General features: G+C 44.0%; 1 protein-coding gene across 1 annotated transcript in view; it reads left to right on the top strand.

Moving 5' to 3' along the window:
• Nucleotides 1–19,439, top strand: part of TRAF3IP1 (TRAF3 interacting protein 1) — a 119,526-nt gene that overhangs the window by 41,585 nt on the left and 58,502 nt on the right. The window contains exons 13-14 of the mRNA XM_065413622.1: nucleotides 7,294–7,314; nucleotides 15,792–15,882. Of these exons, the coding sequence (XP_065269694.1) occupies nucleotides 7,294–7,314; nucleotides 15,792–15,882 (112 nt within the window). The remainder of the gene's footprint in view (nucleotides 1–7,293; nucleotides 7,315–15,791; nucleotides 15,883–19,439) is intronic.

Here is a 19,439-nt window from a genome sequence, read left to right as displayed (position 1 = left end):
CTTTGTTTCAGCAAGGCACACCTTAAGGAGCACTGTTTGGTTTGTAAATTTTTTAAAAAGCGAACTCAGGTGGTGTGAGACCTTCACCTCAAGCAGCATCTACTTGAACAGGCCATGTGGCCTGATCCCGTCCTGAGGCCCTCCTTGGCCAAAGATCACCCTCCGGCTTGGAGAGTGCTACTGCCTCTTGTTCTGAGGCAGGCACCTCGCCAAAGAAACGGAAGAGCCGTTCTGTCATCAGCGCCAAAGAAGAGCTCTCATAAGACCAATCGGAACCACTCCAGGACACAGGGTGACTCCTCTGCTGCCTCTGGGAAAAGCATGGACTGGCCTGGGGCCGGTTCTGGGGCATGGGAGAGCACAGGTACCTCTGACCCTTCCCCAGTACTGAGTGAAAAGTGCAGAAACCCTGTACCATTGACTCTGGTCCCGGCCTCTGGATGTCTATTGAGGGAGTTGCCAGTACCAGTCGTGTCCATGTCGTTGGCATACGAGGCAGCCGCCTTTCGGTCCCAACCTCACCGTTGGTTCAGACTTTCCCAGGGCTGTGCCCCCTATGCACCTCCAATGGAGTGAGCTGCTGAACCCTCATTTCTGTCAGCACGGTATCCAGACGCTCCTCTGGTAGGGATGGAACTGGTACTGGAATCAGTGTGGGGGGCCTCAGCACTGGGACCCACTTTGGCCCTGCCCATTCGAAGCCGCAAATGCTCCCTTGGCAGCTCTGCCCCCTTTCAGCGTCTGTGCATTTGGGGGCTCTGATACGACGTTTGCACTGTGACCGACACTGTTTGTGTCTCAGGCATGCTCGGTACTGACAGTACCACCTTCATCAGGGGCACTGATTCCCACCACATTCTGGGCAATGGATGAATCGGACCACCTATTGGCTCCTCTGTGCATCACTCTGCCTGTGTAGCCAAGATCCCAGGGCTCTGATTCTGGGGTGGAATCGTCGTCCATCCCACTCTGATGAACGCTGGGGGCCGCCAATGGACCAGTATGGCTCCCAGGGTTGGCATGTGCTCCATAGCCAGGAAGGAAGTCCCTGGCCTGGCCCCTACTGGCCACCATTGCACTACTTGTATCAGTGGCCTTGGACTCAGTGGGATGCTTCTTGGTCAGGGAGATCCTGCTGAAAAGTGAAGTCACCTGCCAGGTCAATGGTGATGGCTCTGGATCAGCCACAACCCCAGGCATCAGTCATCTTCCTACCCAGAAGGAAGTCCTCCCAGGTACATCTTCCCGGGAGCGAGAGCGAGTTTTGGCTCAGCCAAGACCTTCATCCTTGTCGCTGGATGATCCTGTGTTGCTGGGTTCGTCCTCCCCTTCTATCCAGGAAGACTCTAAGGCATACCATAAGAACATAAGAATGGCCATACTGGGTCAGACCAAAGGTCCATCCAGCCCAGTATCCTGTCTACCGACAGTGACCAACACCAGGTGCCCCAGAGGGAGTGAACCTAGCAGGTAATGATCAAGTGATCTCTCTCCTGCCGCCCATCACCACCCTCTGACAGACAGAGGCTAGGGACACCATTCCTTACCTATCCTGGCTAATAGCCATTAATGGACTTAACCGCCATGAATTTATCCAGTTCTCTTTTAAACACTGTTATAGTCCTATCCTTCTCAACCTCCTCAGGCAAGGAGTTCCACAAGTTGACTGTGCGCTGTGTGAAGAAGAACTTCCTTATATTTGTTTTAAACCTGCTGCCCATTAATTTCATTTGGTGGCCCCTAGTTCTTATATTACGGGAACAAGTAAATAACTTTTCCTTATTCACTTTCTCCACATCACTCATGATTTTATATACCTCTATCATATCCCCCCTTAGTCTCCTCTTTTCCAAGCTGAAAAGTCCTAGCATCTTTAATCTCTCCTCATATGGGACCCGTTCCAAACCCCTAATCATTTTAGTTGCCCTTCTCTGAACCTTTTCTAATGCCAGTATATCTTTTTTGAGATGAGGAGACCACATCTGTACGCAGTATTCAAGATGTGGGTGTACCATGGATTTATATAAGGGCAATAAGATGTACACCATCTTATTCTCTATCCCCTTTTTAATGATTCCTAACATCGTGTTCGCTTTTTTGACTGCCGCTGCACACTGCATGGATGTCTTCAGAGAACTATCCAAAATGACTCCAAGATCTTTTTCCTGATTAGTTGTAGCTAAATTAGCCCCCATCATATTGTATGTATGATTGGGGTTATTTTTCCCAATGTGCATTACTTTACATTTATCCACATTAAATTTCATTTGCCACTTTGTTTCCCAATCACTTAGTTTTGTGAGATCTTTTTGAAGTTCTTCACAGTCTGCTTTGGTCTTAACTATCTTGAGCAGTTTAGTATCATCTGCAAACTTTGCCACCTCACTTTTTCTCCAGATCATTTATGAATAAGTTGAATAGGATTGGTCCTAGGACTGACCCTTGAGGAACTCCACTAGTTACCCCTCTCCATTCTGAAAATTTACCATTTATTCCTACCCTTTGTTCCCTGTCTTTTAACCAATTCTCAATCCATGAAAGGATCTTCCCTCTTATCCCATGACAACTTAACTTACGTAAGAGCCTTTGGTGAGGGACCTTGTCAAAGGCTTTCTAGAAATCTAAGTACACTATGTCCACTGGATCCCCCTTGTCCACATGTTTGTTGACCCCTTCAAAGAACTCTAATAGATTAGTAAGACACGATTTCCCTTTACAGAAACCATGTTGATTTTTGCCCAACAATTTATGTTCTTCTGTGTCTGACAATTTTATTCTTTATTATTGTTTCAACTAATTTGCCCGGTACTGACGTTAGACTTACTGGTCTGTAATTGCTGGGATCACCTCCTGAGCCCTTTTTAAATATTGGCGTTACATTAGCTATCTTCCAGTCATGGGTACAGAAGCTGATTTAAAGGACAGGTTACAAACCATAGTTAGTGGTTCCGCAAATTCACATTTGAATTCTTTCAGAACTTTTAGGTGAATGCCATCTGGTCCCGATGACTTGTTACTGTTAAGTTTATCAATTAATTCCAAAACCTCCTCTAGTGACACCTCAATCTGTGACAATTCCTCAGATTTGTCACCTATAAAAGCCGGCTCAGGTTTGGGAATCTCCCTAACATCCTCAGCCGTGAAGACTGAAGCAAAGAATTCATTTAGTTTCTCTGCAATGACTTTATTGTCTTTAAGTGCTCCTTTTGTAACTCAATCGTCCAGGGGCCCCACTGGTTGTTTAGCAGGCGTCCTGCTTCTGATGTACTTAAAAAACATTTTGTTATTACATTTTGAGTTTTTGGCTAGCTGTTCTTCAAACTCCTTTTTGGCTTTTCTTATTACATTTTTACACTTAATTTGGCAGTGTTTATGCTCCTTTCTATTTATCTCACGAGGATTTGACTTCCACTTTTTAAAAGATGCCTTTTTATCTCTCACTGCTTCTTTTACATGGTTGTTAAATCACAGTGGCTCTTTTTTAGTTCTTTTACTGTGTTTTTTAATATGGGGTATACATTTAAGTTGGGCCTCTATTATGATGTCCTTGAAAAGTGTCCATGCAGCTTGCAGGGATTTCACTCTAGGACCTTTTACGCAGCATAGCCGTATCCCTGGGCATCCAGGCAGAGTTCGCCCAAGAGAACATGCATAAACCAGTGGACATTTTACAGCCTGTCATTCCTGGGAGTGTGGCCCTGCTGATCAATGATGCATTCCTTGAGCTGTCAAGAGCCCTATGGAGTACATCAGCCTCGGTACTGCCAGTGGCGAAACGCATGGAAAAGCGATACTTTGTTCTCATGTAGTGTTTTGAAGCGTTCTGTTCCCACTTGGCCCCAAACTCCCTGGTAGTAACAGTGGTAATTAACAGGGCCCAGCAGGGTAGGTTCAAGTCTACCCCCAAGGATAGAGATTCCAAGCGATTGGATCTTCTGGGTAGGAAGATTCATACCTCATCGTCCCCAGAGATGTCAACAAACTTTACTGCCCATGTATGATTTCCTTAATTGATCAGCCACGGCTAAATTTGAAGAGCAGTTGCCTGAGGCCTCAGGTGGGGAGTTCTGGGCATTTGCTGCAGAGGGCTGTTTGGCTGCCACAACATCCCTGCAATCCGCCATTGATGTTGCAGTTACTGCAGTCAGGGCCATGGCCTTAGCGGTAACCATGAGGAGGGCTTCCTGGTTGCAAAACTCTGGGATCGCTCTAGATATCTAGCAAGCCATAAAGGACTAGCTCTTTGACAGCTCAGTCTTGTTTTCGGACTGGACGGATGACACTTTGCACTCCTTCAAGGATTCTAGGGCTACTTTGTGGTCCTTGGGAGTGTTCATGCCGTCCGCACAAAGATGCCCTAATGGGTGGTGCAGCAGCAGCAATATTGCCCGCAGCATTCCTTTGTGCAGCCTTTCCCCCTGAAACAATGGGACTGGCCTAGAAAGAGGGATAGATTCCACAAGAGAAAGCAGTTGGGCTCAGGCTTCAGACAGTCCTTACGCCCTCCCTCGGTGCAGGCTAAGTATCCATTGGACTTCTTTGTCCAGAGCACTGGTTTAGTCGTTCCTCTGTCCCCCTGTCCCTTTAGGGACAGGTTGGTCCGCTTTTACCTTGCTAGGGACTCTATTACCTCCAAAAGCTATCAGATCAGACTTTGCACACCAATTTCTCTCCACACCACATTCCCACCCCCCTTCTCCATCCCTATTCAGGAACCCCTTTCATGAGAAACTGCTCATCAAGCAGGTCAACTCTCTGTTGAAGTTGGGAGTGGTGGAGGAAGTTCTGCCAAAACAGCGGAGCCACAGTTTTTACTCCCGGTACTTCCTGATACCGAAATCAAAGGGTGGGATGAAACCTAGTCTTGACCTTCGCAGCCTGAGCAAATTCATCAAATACCTGAGATTCCATATGGTCGCTCTATCAGCCGTCCTCCCTGCACTAGTCTCAGAATGACTAGTTCACAGCTCTGGACTTTCAGAATGGGGACTTTCATGTGGGCATTCTGTTGAGCCACAGGAAGTTTCTGTGTTTCTTAGTAGTAGAATGCCACTTTCAATATACAGTTCTCCCTAAGTCTTCACCAAATGTATGACTGTGGTCATGGAATATATCAGGAGGAAAGGAATCCACATTTTCCTGTATCTCAACAACTGGTGGTTGAAGAATGGCTCCAGAAAGGATGTTCTCGCCCACGTCAACATTATGTTGCATTTGCTTCACCCGCTGGGACTCATTTTAAACACCGCAGAGTCAATCTTGGCTCCCACTCAAAAAGTTGAGTTTATTGTGGCCCTGTTAGACTCCACGAGGTTGAGAGCATTCCTGCCAACCGACCTCTTCCAGGCAATTCAACATCTCTGCCTCAGTCTGCAATCCCAGCCGTCCACAACAGTTTGTGTGTGCCTGAGCTAGTTGGGCCACATGTCTGCCTGCACACAGGTGGTCCAGTTCGCCAGGTTGCACCTTCTGCCCCTTTCAGATATGGTTCAGGACAGTTTACTGCCCTGCCCTGCAGATTGGTTCACCTCCCTCCATCAGTCCTAGATTCCCTTCACTGGTGGGAGTCCCTACACAATGTGTGCTAGGAGTCCCCTTCGCTAGGCCCTCTGACCAAGTCAGTGGTTATGGACACTTCCCTTGTGGGTTGGGGTGTGCATCAGGACTCATTGAGGGTGTAGGGCCTGTGGTCAGAACAGGAAGCCTTCCTCCATATCAATGTGCTGGAACTTCGGGCTTTCCACAATGCATGTTGTGCCTTCCAGAACTGCATCAGACATTCGGTGGTTCACATACTCACAGACCATACCACCACGATGTACTATGTGAATAAGCAAGGGGGGGAGCATTCCAGTTTACTCTATCTGGAGGCGATCAATCTGTAGCAGTTTTGCATTAAGGAAGACATCACTAGAGCAGCAGTCCAGTTGTTGGGGGTGAAAAATTGTCTTGAGGGCCAACTCAGTAGCGTTTTTCCCTGAGCCACAAGTGGTCCCTGGAGGAGAATATTCTCCAGGTCATCTTCGCAACATGTGACACCCCTGTGATCGACCTGTTTGCAATGAGGGGAAACAGAAAGTGTCACCTATTCTGCTGTCAGGGCGGCCTCAGTCCGGGCTCCCTCTCAGATGCCTTCCACTGCAGCTGGCAGTCGGCTCTTTATACTTTCCTCCCCTATTCTGGTCATCCCACAGGTCATCCTCAAATTCGAGGTGGATCAGGCCAAGCTCAGACTCCTTGCTCCAGCATGGCAGAGACAGTGCTGGTTCTCAGACCTCCTTGCTCTGCCACTTGAGTTTCCCATATCACTTTCTCTCTGTCCCGATCTGCTTGCACAGGACCATGGCTCCACTTTCCATTGTGTGATCAGCTCCCTGCACCTTAGTCGTGGCTGTTACGTGGCTGAATGAAGAGGAGGAGTAGTGCTCTGCGGCTGTCCAAGAAGTCCTACTCAATCACAGGAAGTTCTCCACTCGGACTGCCTACTTAGCCAATATCTAATAGGAAATCTTACTTGAGCTGTACTGAGAGACATTTCTGTTGTTCTAAAGGGAGTTTAGGTTAAATGATTTCCATCCCTTTGCTGGCAATGGTTAGTTTCTTAAATTTCGCTAATTAGCGATAGGTAGGCTTAGATGTCTGATCACATGGGGTATTCAGTACCTTTTCGGTTTATTTTAGGAGTTATCATTCAGAGAGCATTAATCTATTGCACCCAGATAATCACAGTGGAATTCAAGGCAGCTGTCTGTCTGACTGCATTAGGCCCCCATCAGATTCCCACACAGTGTCTTTGCAGGCATTCACGTTTGCAGCAACAGTTTATAAGAATTGAACATAGCTTTCCTTATAATATACCTAGTGCTTTAAAGGGTTTATAGGGTGTTTGAGATGACTGCTTCTAAATATTCTAATCTCTGAATTTTTCTCTAGACCTTTCATTTGTTAGTGTAATTGTAGATTATGCTAAATTTACATTGAAGTGAGACCGCTCCCTATGGTCTGGTCAGCTGAAAGCTTCAGTAGTTTCTTTCATTAAAATTGTTTCAGCCCATGATTAAGACACTAATCTGTGTTCTGCACAATAACTACAGCATCATAGAACAGACTGTGATTCTATACCTGGAGACTCCACTAAATTATTTGCTCTTCATGGTAATGATTCAATCCCTTTTGGGCAGTAGTTTTCTGTAGTTCTGTTGTAGTACTAGATGTCTAACTTGATCATTATTTTCTTTAGCAAGATATTGAATCTCCTATCTGAAGACTGATAAATGTGTTTTATTTTTTCAGGAGAATCTGCCAGTGATGCAGGTATAGTAAGGATTACATTGAAATATAAATAGCACTCACAAAATAACTATCCGCAGTTAAAATAAAATTTGTTGTAGTAGTATTAAATATTTTTTATAGTTTTAATAGTGTATTTTTCACACTTACACCAATATACATTAAAGAACGTTTAATTTATAAACAAAAATGAAATGTAAATGACTTCTGTTTTCACTTTTTAGTACATTTTTATTGAAGTAGTTCTAAGTCAAAAATAATAAAAAGATACCCTGGGTGTTGGTCTGTATTTAGGGTTAAGTGGTGTTTCTGTATGTGGTTTTTTTGTTTTAATTACAACTGCTTTATATATTTTATTTTGAGACTAAGCAGACACTTGTCTTGCAAAATACCGTAGGTAGTTATTTCACCATCTACTTCAATGGCATTTCCATCTTCCACTTTCCTAATGTCAGTACAAGTTTAGAAAGACATTGGTCTCTTCCCCCCCTCCCCCCAATTATGTGTTTATGGCTTCAATTTATGTTAAAGGTGATCTGCAACATTTACTTCCCCAAATAGCATGGGATGGATAATTCTGCTAGTAACTGATTATAAATATGCCTTTTAGAAAAATGAAATATATCAACTATTTAAAGTCATTAGTATTTTGCTGTGATGTTCCACAGTCTGTTATGCTATGATGTTGCAGCTACTGTTTCCCCCTGTTGCATTTAGGAGCCCAGAAGAGTTCACTAAAGTGAAGTTTTATATGTAGTATGGTTTTCATCTCAAGGTTAAATAATATTTTAAAGATTCTGTAACTGCTCCATATAATAGCCATGCCATTTTCCTGGCTACTTTTAGGCCAACTCTGTACTCCAGCAGAGTTTATTGGTAGCTGTTATATCAAAGAGGGATGCATTTTGAGATATCTGATTTTCCTCTGTTGCTAACTTGAGTACAGCTGATTTTGTTTTAAAGGCTAAATTCAGTTAGCAGCCTGCACTCCTCACTTAATTTTAAAGTCTTGCAGGGAACCTTTTAATGGGAGTTGGGTGTGGATGGAGGCCAGGAAAGACCATGCACACACTTCCCCCAAAGTTAGAAGAAAACCATGATGCCAAGTGATGGCTTTACAGTGTGAATAGTAAAACTGTGCCATTAATAAACCAAATAGAACACATTAAAAAGAAAAAGGCCTGACCTTCACACTAATCATAATAAAGCACTCTGAGTTAAGGCTGCCAAATAGTCCTAATTCAGTCTCATTTAGTCTAAATCTTCTCTAAAGCTCCATCCCTGTAGTCTCTAAGTGACTTAGTATTATGCATTTGTGCAGTTTCTCAATCAGTGGATCTTAATGGATACTGTCATGTGCTTTACCAAGAAATTACTTCCTACTTTTATAAGCAGTCTGGGGTGTTCTTCACCAAAGTATGAGTGGCTTACATCATTCATGTGGGATAGAGAAATATTATGCCTATTTTATATATGAGGAAACTGAGAAACAGGAAGGCTTACATGATTTGCAAGGGCCACACAAAGCCCGTCACAGAGTCAGCAATAAGAACCAGGTTTTCTGATTCTCAGTTCAGTGACTTAATATCTAGGCTATCTGTCCTCCCTTGCTTAAGGGCAATATGGCTTGTTAACTCCTAATTTCCTTACTCATTAGTTTGTACCATCAACTTTAATATCAAAGTAGCATTTTTGTACATTAAATGTGTTCATGCATATTCTTTTACTCTAACAAAGTAAATTATGTACAGAGTCAGTAGACAATTTATTCAAAATGCCTGGGTGCTGCATTAAGTTAAAATTAACTTTAAAAAATCCTTACTATCTCATTTGTCAATTAAAAAAGAAAGGGGATGTCTTACTGGCAATAAATTATTAAGGGCTCAGGGTAAAAATAAACAAGTTAGGAAAACTGAACAAATGAGATCCCAGACAGCAAAAGTACTTAAACATGTGAGTAGCCCCATTGACTACAGTGGTGGTACACATGCTCAAAGTTAGGCATATGCATAAATACCTTGATGACTCAGAGCCTGACTTACTGGGATGGGGCTATTCTTCAGAGATATCAGAACTAAAGTTTATGGGGGCAGAAGACAAACTTCTTATAGAGGGTTAGTCTTCTCTTAAAGCACTATCTGAACAAATCAGTATTAAATAGGAAAAGTCATTAAATATCTGTTTGTACAAATTTTTAAGATTGGTTGTAAGGGCATTGAATGCTTTCTGCCTCTAATATTGTTTTTTCTAATTTTTATGTTTACTTATTAAAAAGTATCCACAGAAATACTGTTGCAAAGCCTGAGGAACTGGTTATATCCTGCTAACCTGCACAGTTAGCAAATATTCAAAACAAAAGTGTCATTTATTGGTCAGAGAGAATAGAAAAAGAACTAGATACATTCTTGGAGATAGGTCCATCAATGGTTATTAGCCAGGATGGGCAGGGATGGTGTCCCTAGCCTCTGTTTGCCAGAAGCTGGGAATGGGTGACAGAGGATGGATTACTTGATGATTACCTGTTCCGTTCATTCCCTCTGGGGCATTGGCCACTGTTGGAAGACAGGATCCTGGGCTAAATGGACCATTGGTCTGACCCAGTATGGCTGCTCTTATGTTCTATTTAAACTCAGCGTGAAAAGAGAGATTCAGAAGACAATCTTCATAGGTTTAGCATGAGGAAATGTTGAGATTCCCTTTGACCAGACTAGTTTTGTATTCTATTCAGGGGAGTGGGGGGGAATTAGTTGTATTTTATTAGAATAATCTTTATAATAAGTGGTGTCAACTGTACTGAGATCATAATAATGTGACTATAACTAAACAAGAATTGGAAACACTGTTAGAGGGGAAACAGCAAATGTAAATATTTAATGGAATGAAATAAAAGCTTATAATTGCAATAGATTTTAAAAGTTCTAATGTATGGAACGTGATCTTTTTTATGAACTTCATGTCCTCTCTCATATATACCTCATATAATGAACAAATATGAAGATAAGAGGAAAAAGTTGCCATGTCACTTTTGAAGAACTGGAGGAGAGAGTGAAATCCTTGTTGTTCTTCGTGTGGTTGCAACTGTGTGAGCATACCCAGCACATCAAAGCTGGAGAATTTTGCCTATCAGTACATGTAAGCATAGAGCTTGCACCCTTTTCCCTCATAGCCCCTCCTGTGGCTATATAAAGGCAGCACTGCCCTCACCCACCTCGTTCCTTCTCATTGCCTACAGCAAGCCTCCGAGTGTTCGGTGAGATTTTTTTTTTTTTTTTTTACCTCACACTTGCCTTCACAGTTTTTTCTCTGTTTCTTTGGAATATAGTTATAGTTGGTTAGTAGTACCTGTTAGTCATAATAGTTAGTAGTGGTAGTAGTGATTAATTAGGTAGTTTCTCCCGGTGGAATGCCCTCACCAGGGTTTAAAGTTTGTCCTTGGTGTAGGGTAGCTATCCCCAGTAACATCCCCCACACTTGACATTTATGATGTCTGGGGGAAGGGCACATTAGAGAAAGGTGCTCCATCTGTAAGCTTTTTAAAAAAAGAGGACACAGGTGGCTTGAGACTTAAGATTAAAGCCGCATCTTCTCAAGCAGGCCCTGAGCTCTTCCTCAACATCGGGGACCACTGTGGAGCATCAGGCCCCTCAGAGGTACTAAGGGGCCTGAACTAGTACAGGCTGGATCTTCTCAGCTGAGCTCAGATTCCTTGTCAGAAGGAAGAGGGATCTCTTCTTCATCAGGTCCCCCATGCAGATGTGTATTGCCAACCAGCATGTGCTATTATATAAAAATGACTTTGTGAACTGGGACCCCATGTTCAAATTTGTGCATAAGTTACCAGAGTCCTTCAGGGAGGAATTCAAGGCTTTTATTGCAGAAGGCCGTTTAGTGGCCAAGACATCATTACAGTCAGCTCTGGATATAGTGGATGCTTTATCCAGGCTAATGGCTTCAGTCTTTACAATGAGGAGGATCTTATATGGTTGCAAAACCCTGTCATGGCTCGTGAGATCCAGCAGAGCATAGAGGACTTGCTGTTTTTGGTCACCTCATCATTACTGAGAGAAATGAAGAGACATTACAGTCCTTTAAAGACCTCCAAAAGCCCCTGTGCTCCTTGATGATTTATGTTCAGGCCCCAAGGAGACATGGCTTTGGTAGCCATCAATGGCAGCAGCAGCAATATCACCCTCAGCAATATTTCCATCAGTCCCCCTACTCTGAGGTAGCAGTATTTCTCCAGAAAGGGGCACAAATTACAGAGAAGACTTTCTGGGTCTAATTCTAGCCAAATGGCCCATCCTCTCATCTCTTGGACTTGACAGCCTATTTGACTTGAGTCTCAAGAGCAGCACTCCAGCTTGGAACATAACTTTCCCATCCCTTCTGTTCTGGGACAGGTTGTCCCACTTCTATAGTACTTGGGAGGTTATAATTACAGACAGGTAGGTCCTTAGCACTATGTGATCGGATTATGCTATTCAGTTCATATCCAGTCTCCCTCCTATCCCCATACCCATGTCACTGGATGGACCACTATGATGAGTCACTGTTTACGCAGCAGGTGGAAACCCTGTGTGCTATGGGGGCCATAGAGGAGCTTCCTCCTCATCTTCATGGAAAAGGATTCTACTCCCAGTACTTCCTGATCCCCAAATCCAAGGGAGGATAGAGACCTATCCTTAATCTCTGTGATTACCCTTACTACTATTCTTCTTTCACTGAATCATAATGTCTGGTTTGCTGATGTTGATCTCCTCCAATATGCCATACTAAGTTTCTGAGATTTCTTGTTGCTGGCCAACATTAATGGTACACAGTTCTCCCCTTTGGCCTATCTTCAGCCCCATGGGTCTTTACCAAATTGTGTGATGGTGGTGGTGGCCTTTCTCAGAAGGAGAGGGATACATGTCTTTCTGTGCTTGGACAATTGGCTGGTGACAAAAGGCACATCCAGGGAGCAGGTCCTCATTCATGTCCAGTTCACTTTGGACCTTTTCGGTTAGCTGGGTCTGATCCTGAACAAAGGAAAATCAACTCTAATCCCAACTCAAAAAATTGAGTTCATTGGGGCCCTATTAGACTTTACAAAGTTGAGGGTAAGAACGATTCCAGACAATTTGGCGCCTTTGGCTCTCCAATTTCATCCTTCAACCATGGTCTGTGTATGCCTGAGATTACTGGGCCATATGGCCTCATGTATTTACAGGGCACAGCAGGAGAGGCTCTTTGCCCTCTTCAGTTGTGGATCAGGTTGGTCCGTCACCCAAGTTGCCAGTCATTGGACACCCTTATCTGAGTGTCCCCAGAGCTACCGGACTCACTACAATCATGGATAGAGCACAGCAGTGTGTTTCAAAGGGGTCTCTTTTGCCTTTCTTCCACCAACCAGAACATTAATCACAAATGCTTCCACAATAGCTTGGTGAGTGCATTTGGGATCATTAGAGATTCAGTGTTTGTGGGAAGAGCAGGAGACCTCTTGTCATATCAATGTACTGGAGCTTCAAGCAGTATACAATGTCTGTTGGGCCTTTCAGAATCAGTTCCAGTGAGCCACAGTTCATACTCACTGACAATACCACTGCAGTGCATTATGTGACCAAGCAAGAGGGCAGCTGCTCCACCCAGCACTTCAGGAGGCAATAAAATTCTGTCACTTCTGCCTCAAGGAAATAATCATACCCATGGCAGCTCACTTCCCAGGCTCTCAAAACCAGCTGGCTGATCACCTCAGCAGGACTTTTTCAGACAACTGTGAGTGGTCCCTAAAGAATAGTGTGCTGAGATCTATTTTTGGAGAAAGGGGCGTCCCTTTTATCTACATATTTGTGACAAAGAACAACAGGAAATGTTGTCAGTTCTGTTCCCAGGTGGTGCTCAGCCTGGGATCTGTAACCAATTATTTCCATCTGAATTGGGGAGCTCAAATTGGACTATGCCAAGGTAATGCTGATTGCACTGGCCTGACTGAGGCAGTGTTGGTTTTCCGATCTTCTCACCCTACCAGCTTGGCCTCCTAAATCTCTCCCTACCACCTGACTCAACATCACAGCCAGTTTGTTTATCCTACATTGGACAGTCTGCACCTTACTCTTTGGATGTTGCATGGCTAGATGAGGAGGAGAGGAAATGCATGGTATCTACAAGATCCACCTACTTGGCTAAGTGGAGATGTCTTTCAATTTGGGCAACATCAAATCAAATTCAGCCCATGTCAGCTCAGATTCATGATATTTGGTACTATGTGCTGCATTTAAAATCTTGTGAAGTAGCTCTTAGCTGCCTGAAGGTCCACTTGGCTGCAATCTTAGCTTTCCATCTTCCTGTCTAAGGAAAGATGGTATTCTCAAGGCTATGATAGATTTCTGAAGGGTATTGTCTGCCTTTTTCCACCAGAGAGGAAAATGGTGCTATTGTGGCTCTTAATACAGTGATTGCAGTGCTTATGGGTCTGCCTTTTTGAGCTGATAGCACCATATTTGTGGTCTCTCCTCACCTAGAAGACAGCCTCCCTGATGGCTATAACATCTGCAAGACGAGTCAGCGAATTGCAAGCCTTATGGCAGACACTTCATATATGCAGTTCTTCAAAGACAAGGTATCATTGAGACCACTCCCGGAATTTTTGTCTAAGGTGCTGTCTCACTTTCACTGTAATCAGGTTATTTACTTAGCTATATTTTCTCCCAAGCCACAATCAGTTCCCTGGGTGAAGAGTCTGTATTACTCATTTTCCCAATGCCTCTAACTCTAAAAGTGATGAACAAGATCAAGCAGGACAAGGACCTCTTGATAGTCCTTACATGGCCAATACAAGCATGGCATCATTACCTTTTTTGATTATCTCCTTGTTTGGTGATCAACCTTTCATGCTTCCCTCGTCCCTCTTAAGATGCAAACTGACTGCTTCATCCCTCCCTAAAGAGTCTCTGCCTCAAGGCATAGGTCCTTGATGGTTCGTGGGCATACAGTCCACTTGTTAGGTAGAGGTCCATAAAGACAGCCTTTTTAATAATCATTACATTGGCTTGAAGAGTTGGGGAAATCAGAGGGCCTTTTTGGTGGATCCTTCCTTTACAGTATTTTTCAAGGATAAAATTTCCCTACATCCACATCCCAGATTCCTTCCTAAGGTATTGTCTGAGTTTCATCTGAGCCAGACCATACGTTTACTGTTCCCTCTGTGTCAAAAGAGCATTGGCTTTCTATCTCGATAGGAGCAAACCATTTTGGAAGTCTCTGAGACAAATAGTCTACATTGTAGACAAATCTAAGTGTTCCTCTATTTCTACCCAGAGATTTCAAGGTAGATGTATTATCACTTGCTATGAGATTGCCAATGCCTAATCTCCTGCTAGGGTTCTGGCCCATTCTACTAGGTTGCAGTCAACATCCTGGCCTTATTTAAGGACATTCCAGTACCTGAAATCTGCAGGGCCAGTATATGGTCTTCAATACATACCTTCTCCAAATGCTATGCCTTGGTTCATGCCTCTAGATCTGATGTAGCAGTAGGCAGTGCAGTTCTGTCTTCTGTACTAGACTCTATTCCGAAACTCCCTCCTCCTGTGGTACTGCTCAGAAGTCACCTGAAGTGAAGCACCCATAGGGACACTACTTGAAAGAGAGTGAAAGGTTACTTACTCTGTGCAGTAACTGTCGTTCTTCAATATGCATGTCCTTATGGGAGATCCACTGTTCACGCTCCTTTCCCTTTGCTTCAGAGTTTTCTTTGTGGGATTTTGCAGTAGAAAAGGAACTGAGGGTGGTTCATCCGTGCAGTTTTATATATCTTCAGCAAGGCATGGGGATCTGTGGGGCCCGTGCATGTGCCCAACTGACTGCTAATGAAAATCTCTGCTCAAAGGTGCATCTGCACCTGAAACGGAGCACCCCATATTGGGACACAACTTGAAGAAATACAGTTACAGGATGAATCACCTTTCCTTCTTTTCATCCCCTCTGCATCAGAGTTTCCAGCCTCAGTTTTGGTGCAAAGGAACTAAGGGAGAGTCGGGGTGCTGCCCTTATGTAGCCACAGTAGGGCCTACGAGGGAAAGGGCACTAGCTCCGCCCTTACACGTATTACTAGACAAAGTCCTTCGGCTTTGGTGGCTTGGCGTGAGCACACCTGAGTGGAATACATGTCTGCACCCACATCTCAAAGAACAACAATTATGCTACTGGTAAGTAGCCAACTTTTTCCAAATGGAAAAGGTCACAGTATTGTGAACGAATGTGAAGAGTTGGAGTATAGAGTTATTTCTCAGTGTCCATTTGAACTGTAAGTTCAATATTTAAATAGTTTTAAATATTTCAGGCTTAAAAGGCTTTGGTTACAAATAAATTTAAAAAAAATAAACTGTTTCTGTTGTAGTGGATTTAGTTAACTGGCACACACCGAGCTTTGATAAAATGTAAAATTCAGTACAAAAGCTTAGATTTACATTTCAAACTTGTAATTATGACTAAGCTGTGGTGATGTTTCCTTTTAATAGAAGGAGAAGGTGGAAACCGTGCCTCTGAGAAGCCAATGGTGTCCGAGAATGGCGAAGTATCTAATGATCTTCCACCTCACGTCACCCAAAGGTCCGTTCCTATCTCTCTGTTCCTTTCTAACCTAACTGTAACAGGTCTGAAGAAGTCAATTATCTTGAGAGCAGATAAGGACACTTTTTTAACAATAAATTGCTGCTAATGATAGTCTGCATGAAGATGATGTATCAAATGATTCAACCCAGTACTCCTAGATATGGATGACTTCATTGTCTTAATGAACAGTTATTTCCAGTTTGTAATTTTTGTTGAATTCAATGTTATCATTTTAGTTCATAGCATGCCTTGATATAAATGGTGCTATCTTAAATTACAGTGCACAGATTGAGAATGAAATAATGAGATGTACATTACATTAATGCATTTCCCATACTACTGAGGTGGAGAGCTCTCCTTTTCAATTGCCTTATTTTTTTTATCTTTTCAAATACAAATTTACATTTCCTCTGTACGTCCAGGCAAGATAGCAAAGGTGGTTCTTTGAGTGATTGCACATGTGTGTTCCGCTCTTGGTGGGTGCACCCCCCAGGCATAGTTGTCAGAAATTTTTTCCTCAGTGGTACCTGTCGGGGCAGCTTGAGTGCCCTCTACTACCGCGTGCCACTGCATGCGGATAGGGCCAAGCTGCTCTTGAAACCTCCCTCTCCTCACTTTCTTCTTACTGCCCATGATGGTTGTTCGAATCTGTTGGTCTTGCATTAGCAAGTGCTCTCAGCATGTTTTTTCTTGTATATAGTTACATGTTTGTACAGTTATTAGGGACAGTTGGTGTTTGTTGAGTTAGTTTAGTGTCTGTTAATTCTTTCTCGGTTCCCCAAGTTTGGGGATCTGTTGTAAGTACTGAGGAATGCTTCAGTCACTGGGCTTCAAGCCTTGCCTGGCATGACTGAAGCCTTTGCCTGTGGGTGACCCTCACTTTAGTTGTTTGAAATGCTTGAGTGAGTTTCATATTAAGGATCGGTACCAGATTTGCAAGGACTTCAAGCCTAGAATCATAGAATCATAGAATATCAGGGTTGGAAGGGACCTCAGGAGGTCATCTAGTCCAACCCCCTGCTCAAAGCAGGACCAATTCCCAACTAAATCATCCCAGCCAGGGCTTTGTCAAGCCGGGCCTTAAAAACCTCCAAGGAAGGAGATTCCACCACCTCCCTAGGTAACGCATTCCAGTGCTTCACCACCCTCCTAGTGAAATAGTGTTTCCTAATATCCAACCTAGACCTCCCTCACTGCAACTTGAGACCATTGCTCCTTGTTCTGTCATCTGCCACCACTGAGAACAGCCGAGCTCCATCCTCTTTGGAACCCCCTTTCAGGTAGTTGAAAGCAGCTATCAAATCCCCCCTCATTCTTCTCTTCTGGAGACTAAACAATCCCAGTTCCCTCAGCCTCTCCTCATAAGTCATGTGCTCCAGACCCCTAATCATTTTTGTTGCCCTCCGCTGGACTCTTTCCAATTTTTCCACATCCTTCTTGTAGTGTGGGGCCCAAAACTGGACACAGTACTCCAGATGAGGCCTCACCAATGTCGAATAAAGGTGAGGGCTTGATGGATCGCATTTAAATATATTTAGGTTAATTCATAGTACACACATTAGCTGGCTGGAGCACCAATTCAGGAAAGCACTTAAATACATGCTTAGAATCATAGAATCATAGAACCAAGAAAGAGCTAGAGACCAGACTGTAGTTTCTTTTGATAGAGATGGTTCTGAGACTACCTTCAGAGCCGTCTCGATTGGAGATGGTACCGAGCACTTCAGCATCTGAAGAAGTGCGTCTCCGATGCCGACTGAGTCCTGGCACTGCTCTCCCTTGCCGGTGCCCAGGAAGAAGCAGAAGGCTTCCAAGGACACTGCTGGGAGATGCAGATCCCCAGTCCCTAAGTCAGCCAAGAAAAGGGACAGTGTAGAGTGCAATCAAAACTGAAGCACTCCTCCACAGTGCAGTTCCCAGCACCGAGTCAATCTCCTGAGTCTTGGAGCTCTTATCCTTCACTCTTCCCTGGACTCTTGGCACCAGTCCCTGGCAGTGACTGGATTGGCCCCTCCTTGGTCAGGAGAAGGTGACTCTTCTTCTGACTCAGATCTTTGCTCTTATGTTCCCCAGCTGCAGTGTGTGTCTTGCTGTTCGCCCCCCCCCCCCCGACCTTACCACCCAGGGTACACTTGCGAGACCCTGTGAGTGGTGCTGGCATGGACATGTGGCCTTCAAGACTTTGGGGTCCAGTGCCCTTTCAATTGCCCTTGGGGGTTTCCAGATCACCCTCCCCAAGTTCAGTTTCCTCAGCTAAACATGATGAGTCAGCTCATCAAGCCCATTATTGGGTCCAATACCAAGCAGGAAGAATGTGTTCATGAACATTTGGCAGGACAATGAACAGAGGACACACAGCCTCAGCTTGTGCTGGGTTCATCTTTCTCCTCACCAGGTGAGGCAGTTTCCTCAGGAGTGCCTTTGCCCCCTTCTGATGACTAGAGGGTCCACCAGAAGCTCTTAAAAAGAGTGGTTCAAGTAGAAGAGCTCAGGGAATCTTCTCCCCGTCTCATTGATATCCTGGCCTCTGCTGCGCCATCTCGGGTGGCATTGACAATTTAATGAGGCAATTTTAGAACCTATCAAGTGTCTCTGGCAAACTTCCTCCTCACTCCTTCCCACATCTAAATGAGTGGAGCATAAATATTATGAACCCGCCCAGGTTTTGAGCATTTTTATTCCCATCCCCCTCTGGGGTCACTTGAGACCATTGCTCCTTGATATATGCCGCCATGTGCCAGCAATGCCCCTCTGCCATGTACATTGGCCAAACCGGACAGTCTCTACGCAAAAGAATAAATGGACACAAATCAGACGTCAAGAATTATAACATTCAAAACCCAGTTGGAGAACACTTCAATCTCCCTGGACACTCAATAACAGATCTAAAAGTTGCAATTCTTCAACAAGAAAACTTCAAAAACAGACTCCAACGAGAAACTGCAGAACTGGAATTAATTTGCAAACTGGACACTATTAAATTAGCCTTGAATAAAAACTGGGAGTGGATGGGTCATTATACAAACTAAAAACTATTTCCCCTTGCTAATTTTTCCCCTACTGTTACTCACACCTTCTGGTCAGCTGTTTGAAATGGGCCATCCTGATTATCACTACAAAAGTTTTTTTTTTCTCCTGCTGATAATAGTCCACCTTAATTAATTAGTCTTGTTAGAGTTGGTATGACAACCCCCATTTTGTGTGTGTGTGTGTGTGTGTGTGTGTGTGAGAGTGTGTGAGTGAAAGCTTATGCCCAAATAACTTTGTTAGTCTCCAAGGTGCCACAGGTACTCCTTGTTCTTTTTGCTGATACAGACTAACATGGCTACCTCTCTGAAGCTTAGACTCACTAACCAGAAGGCTTTATTAGGGCGATATGACTTTAATATCTGGGACGCCATTCTAAAATTTAAGGACAAGTTGTAAGGCCTCATGCATCTAGAACCTGGGCCTGTAGATCTACCGGGCAGCTGACATCTCCCGGCTACCACCCAGTGGCAGCTGCAATCAACTTGCGCTCCGCTTCCCATGACCCACTGTGGACATAGACCGTG

This window comes from Emys orbicularis, chromosome 11 (genome assembly GCF_028017835.1).
Source record: "Emys orbicularis isolate rEmyOrb1 chromosome 11, rEmyOrb1.hap1, whole genome shotgun sequence".
Taxonomy (NCBI): Eukaryota; Metazoa; Chordata; order Testudines; family Emydidae; genus Emys; species Emys orbicularis.
Note: the sequence above shows the minus strand (reverse complement) of the source record. Positions and strands in the feature narration are given on the sequence as shown.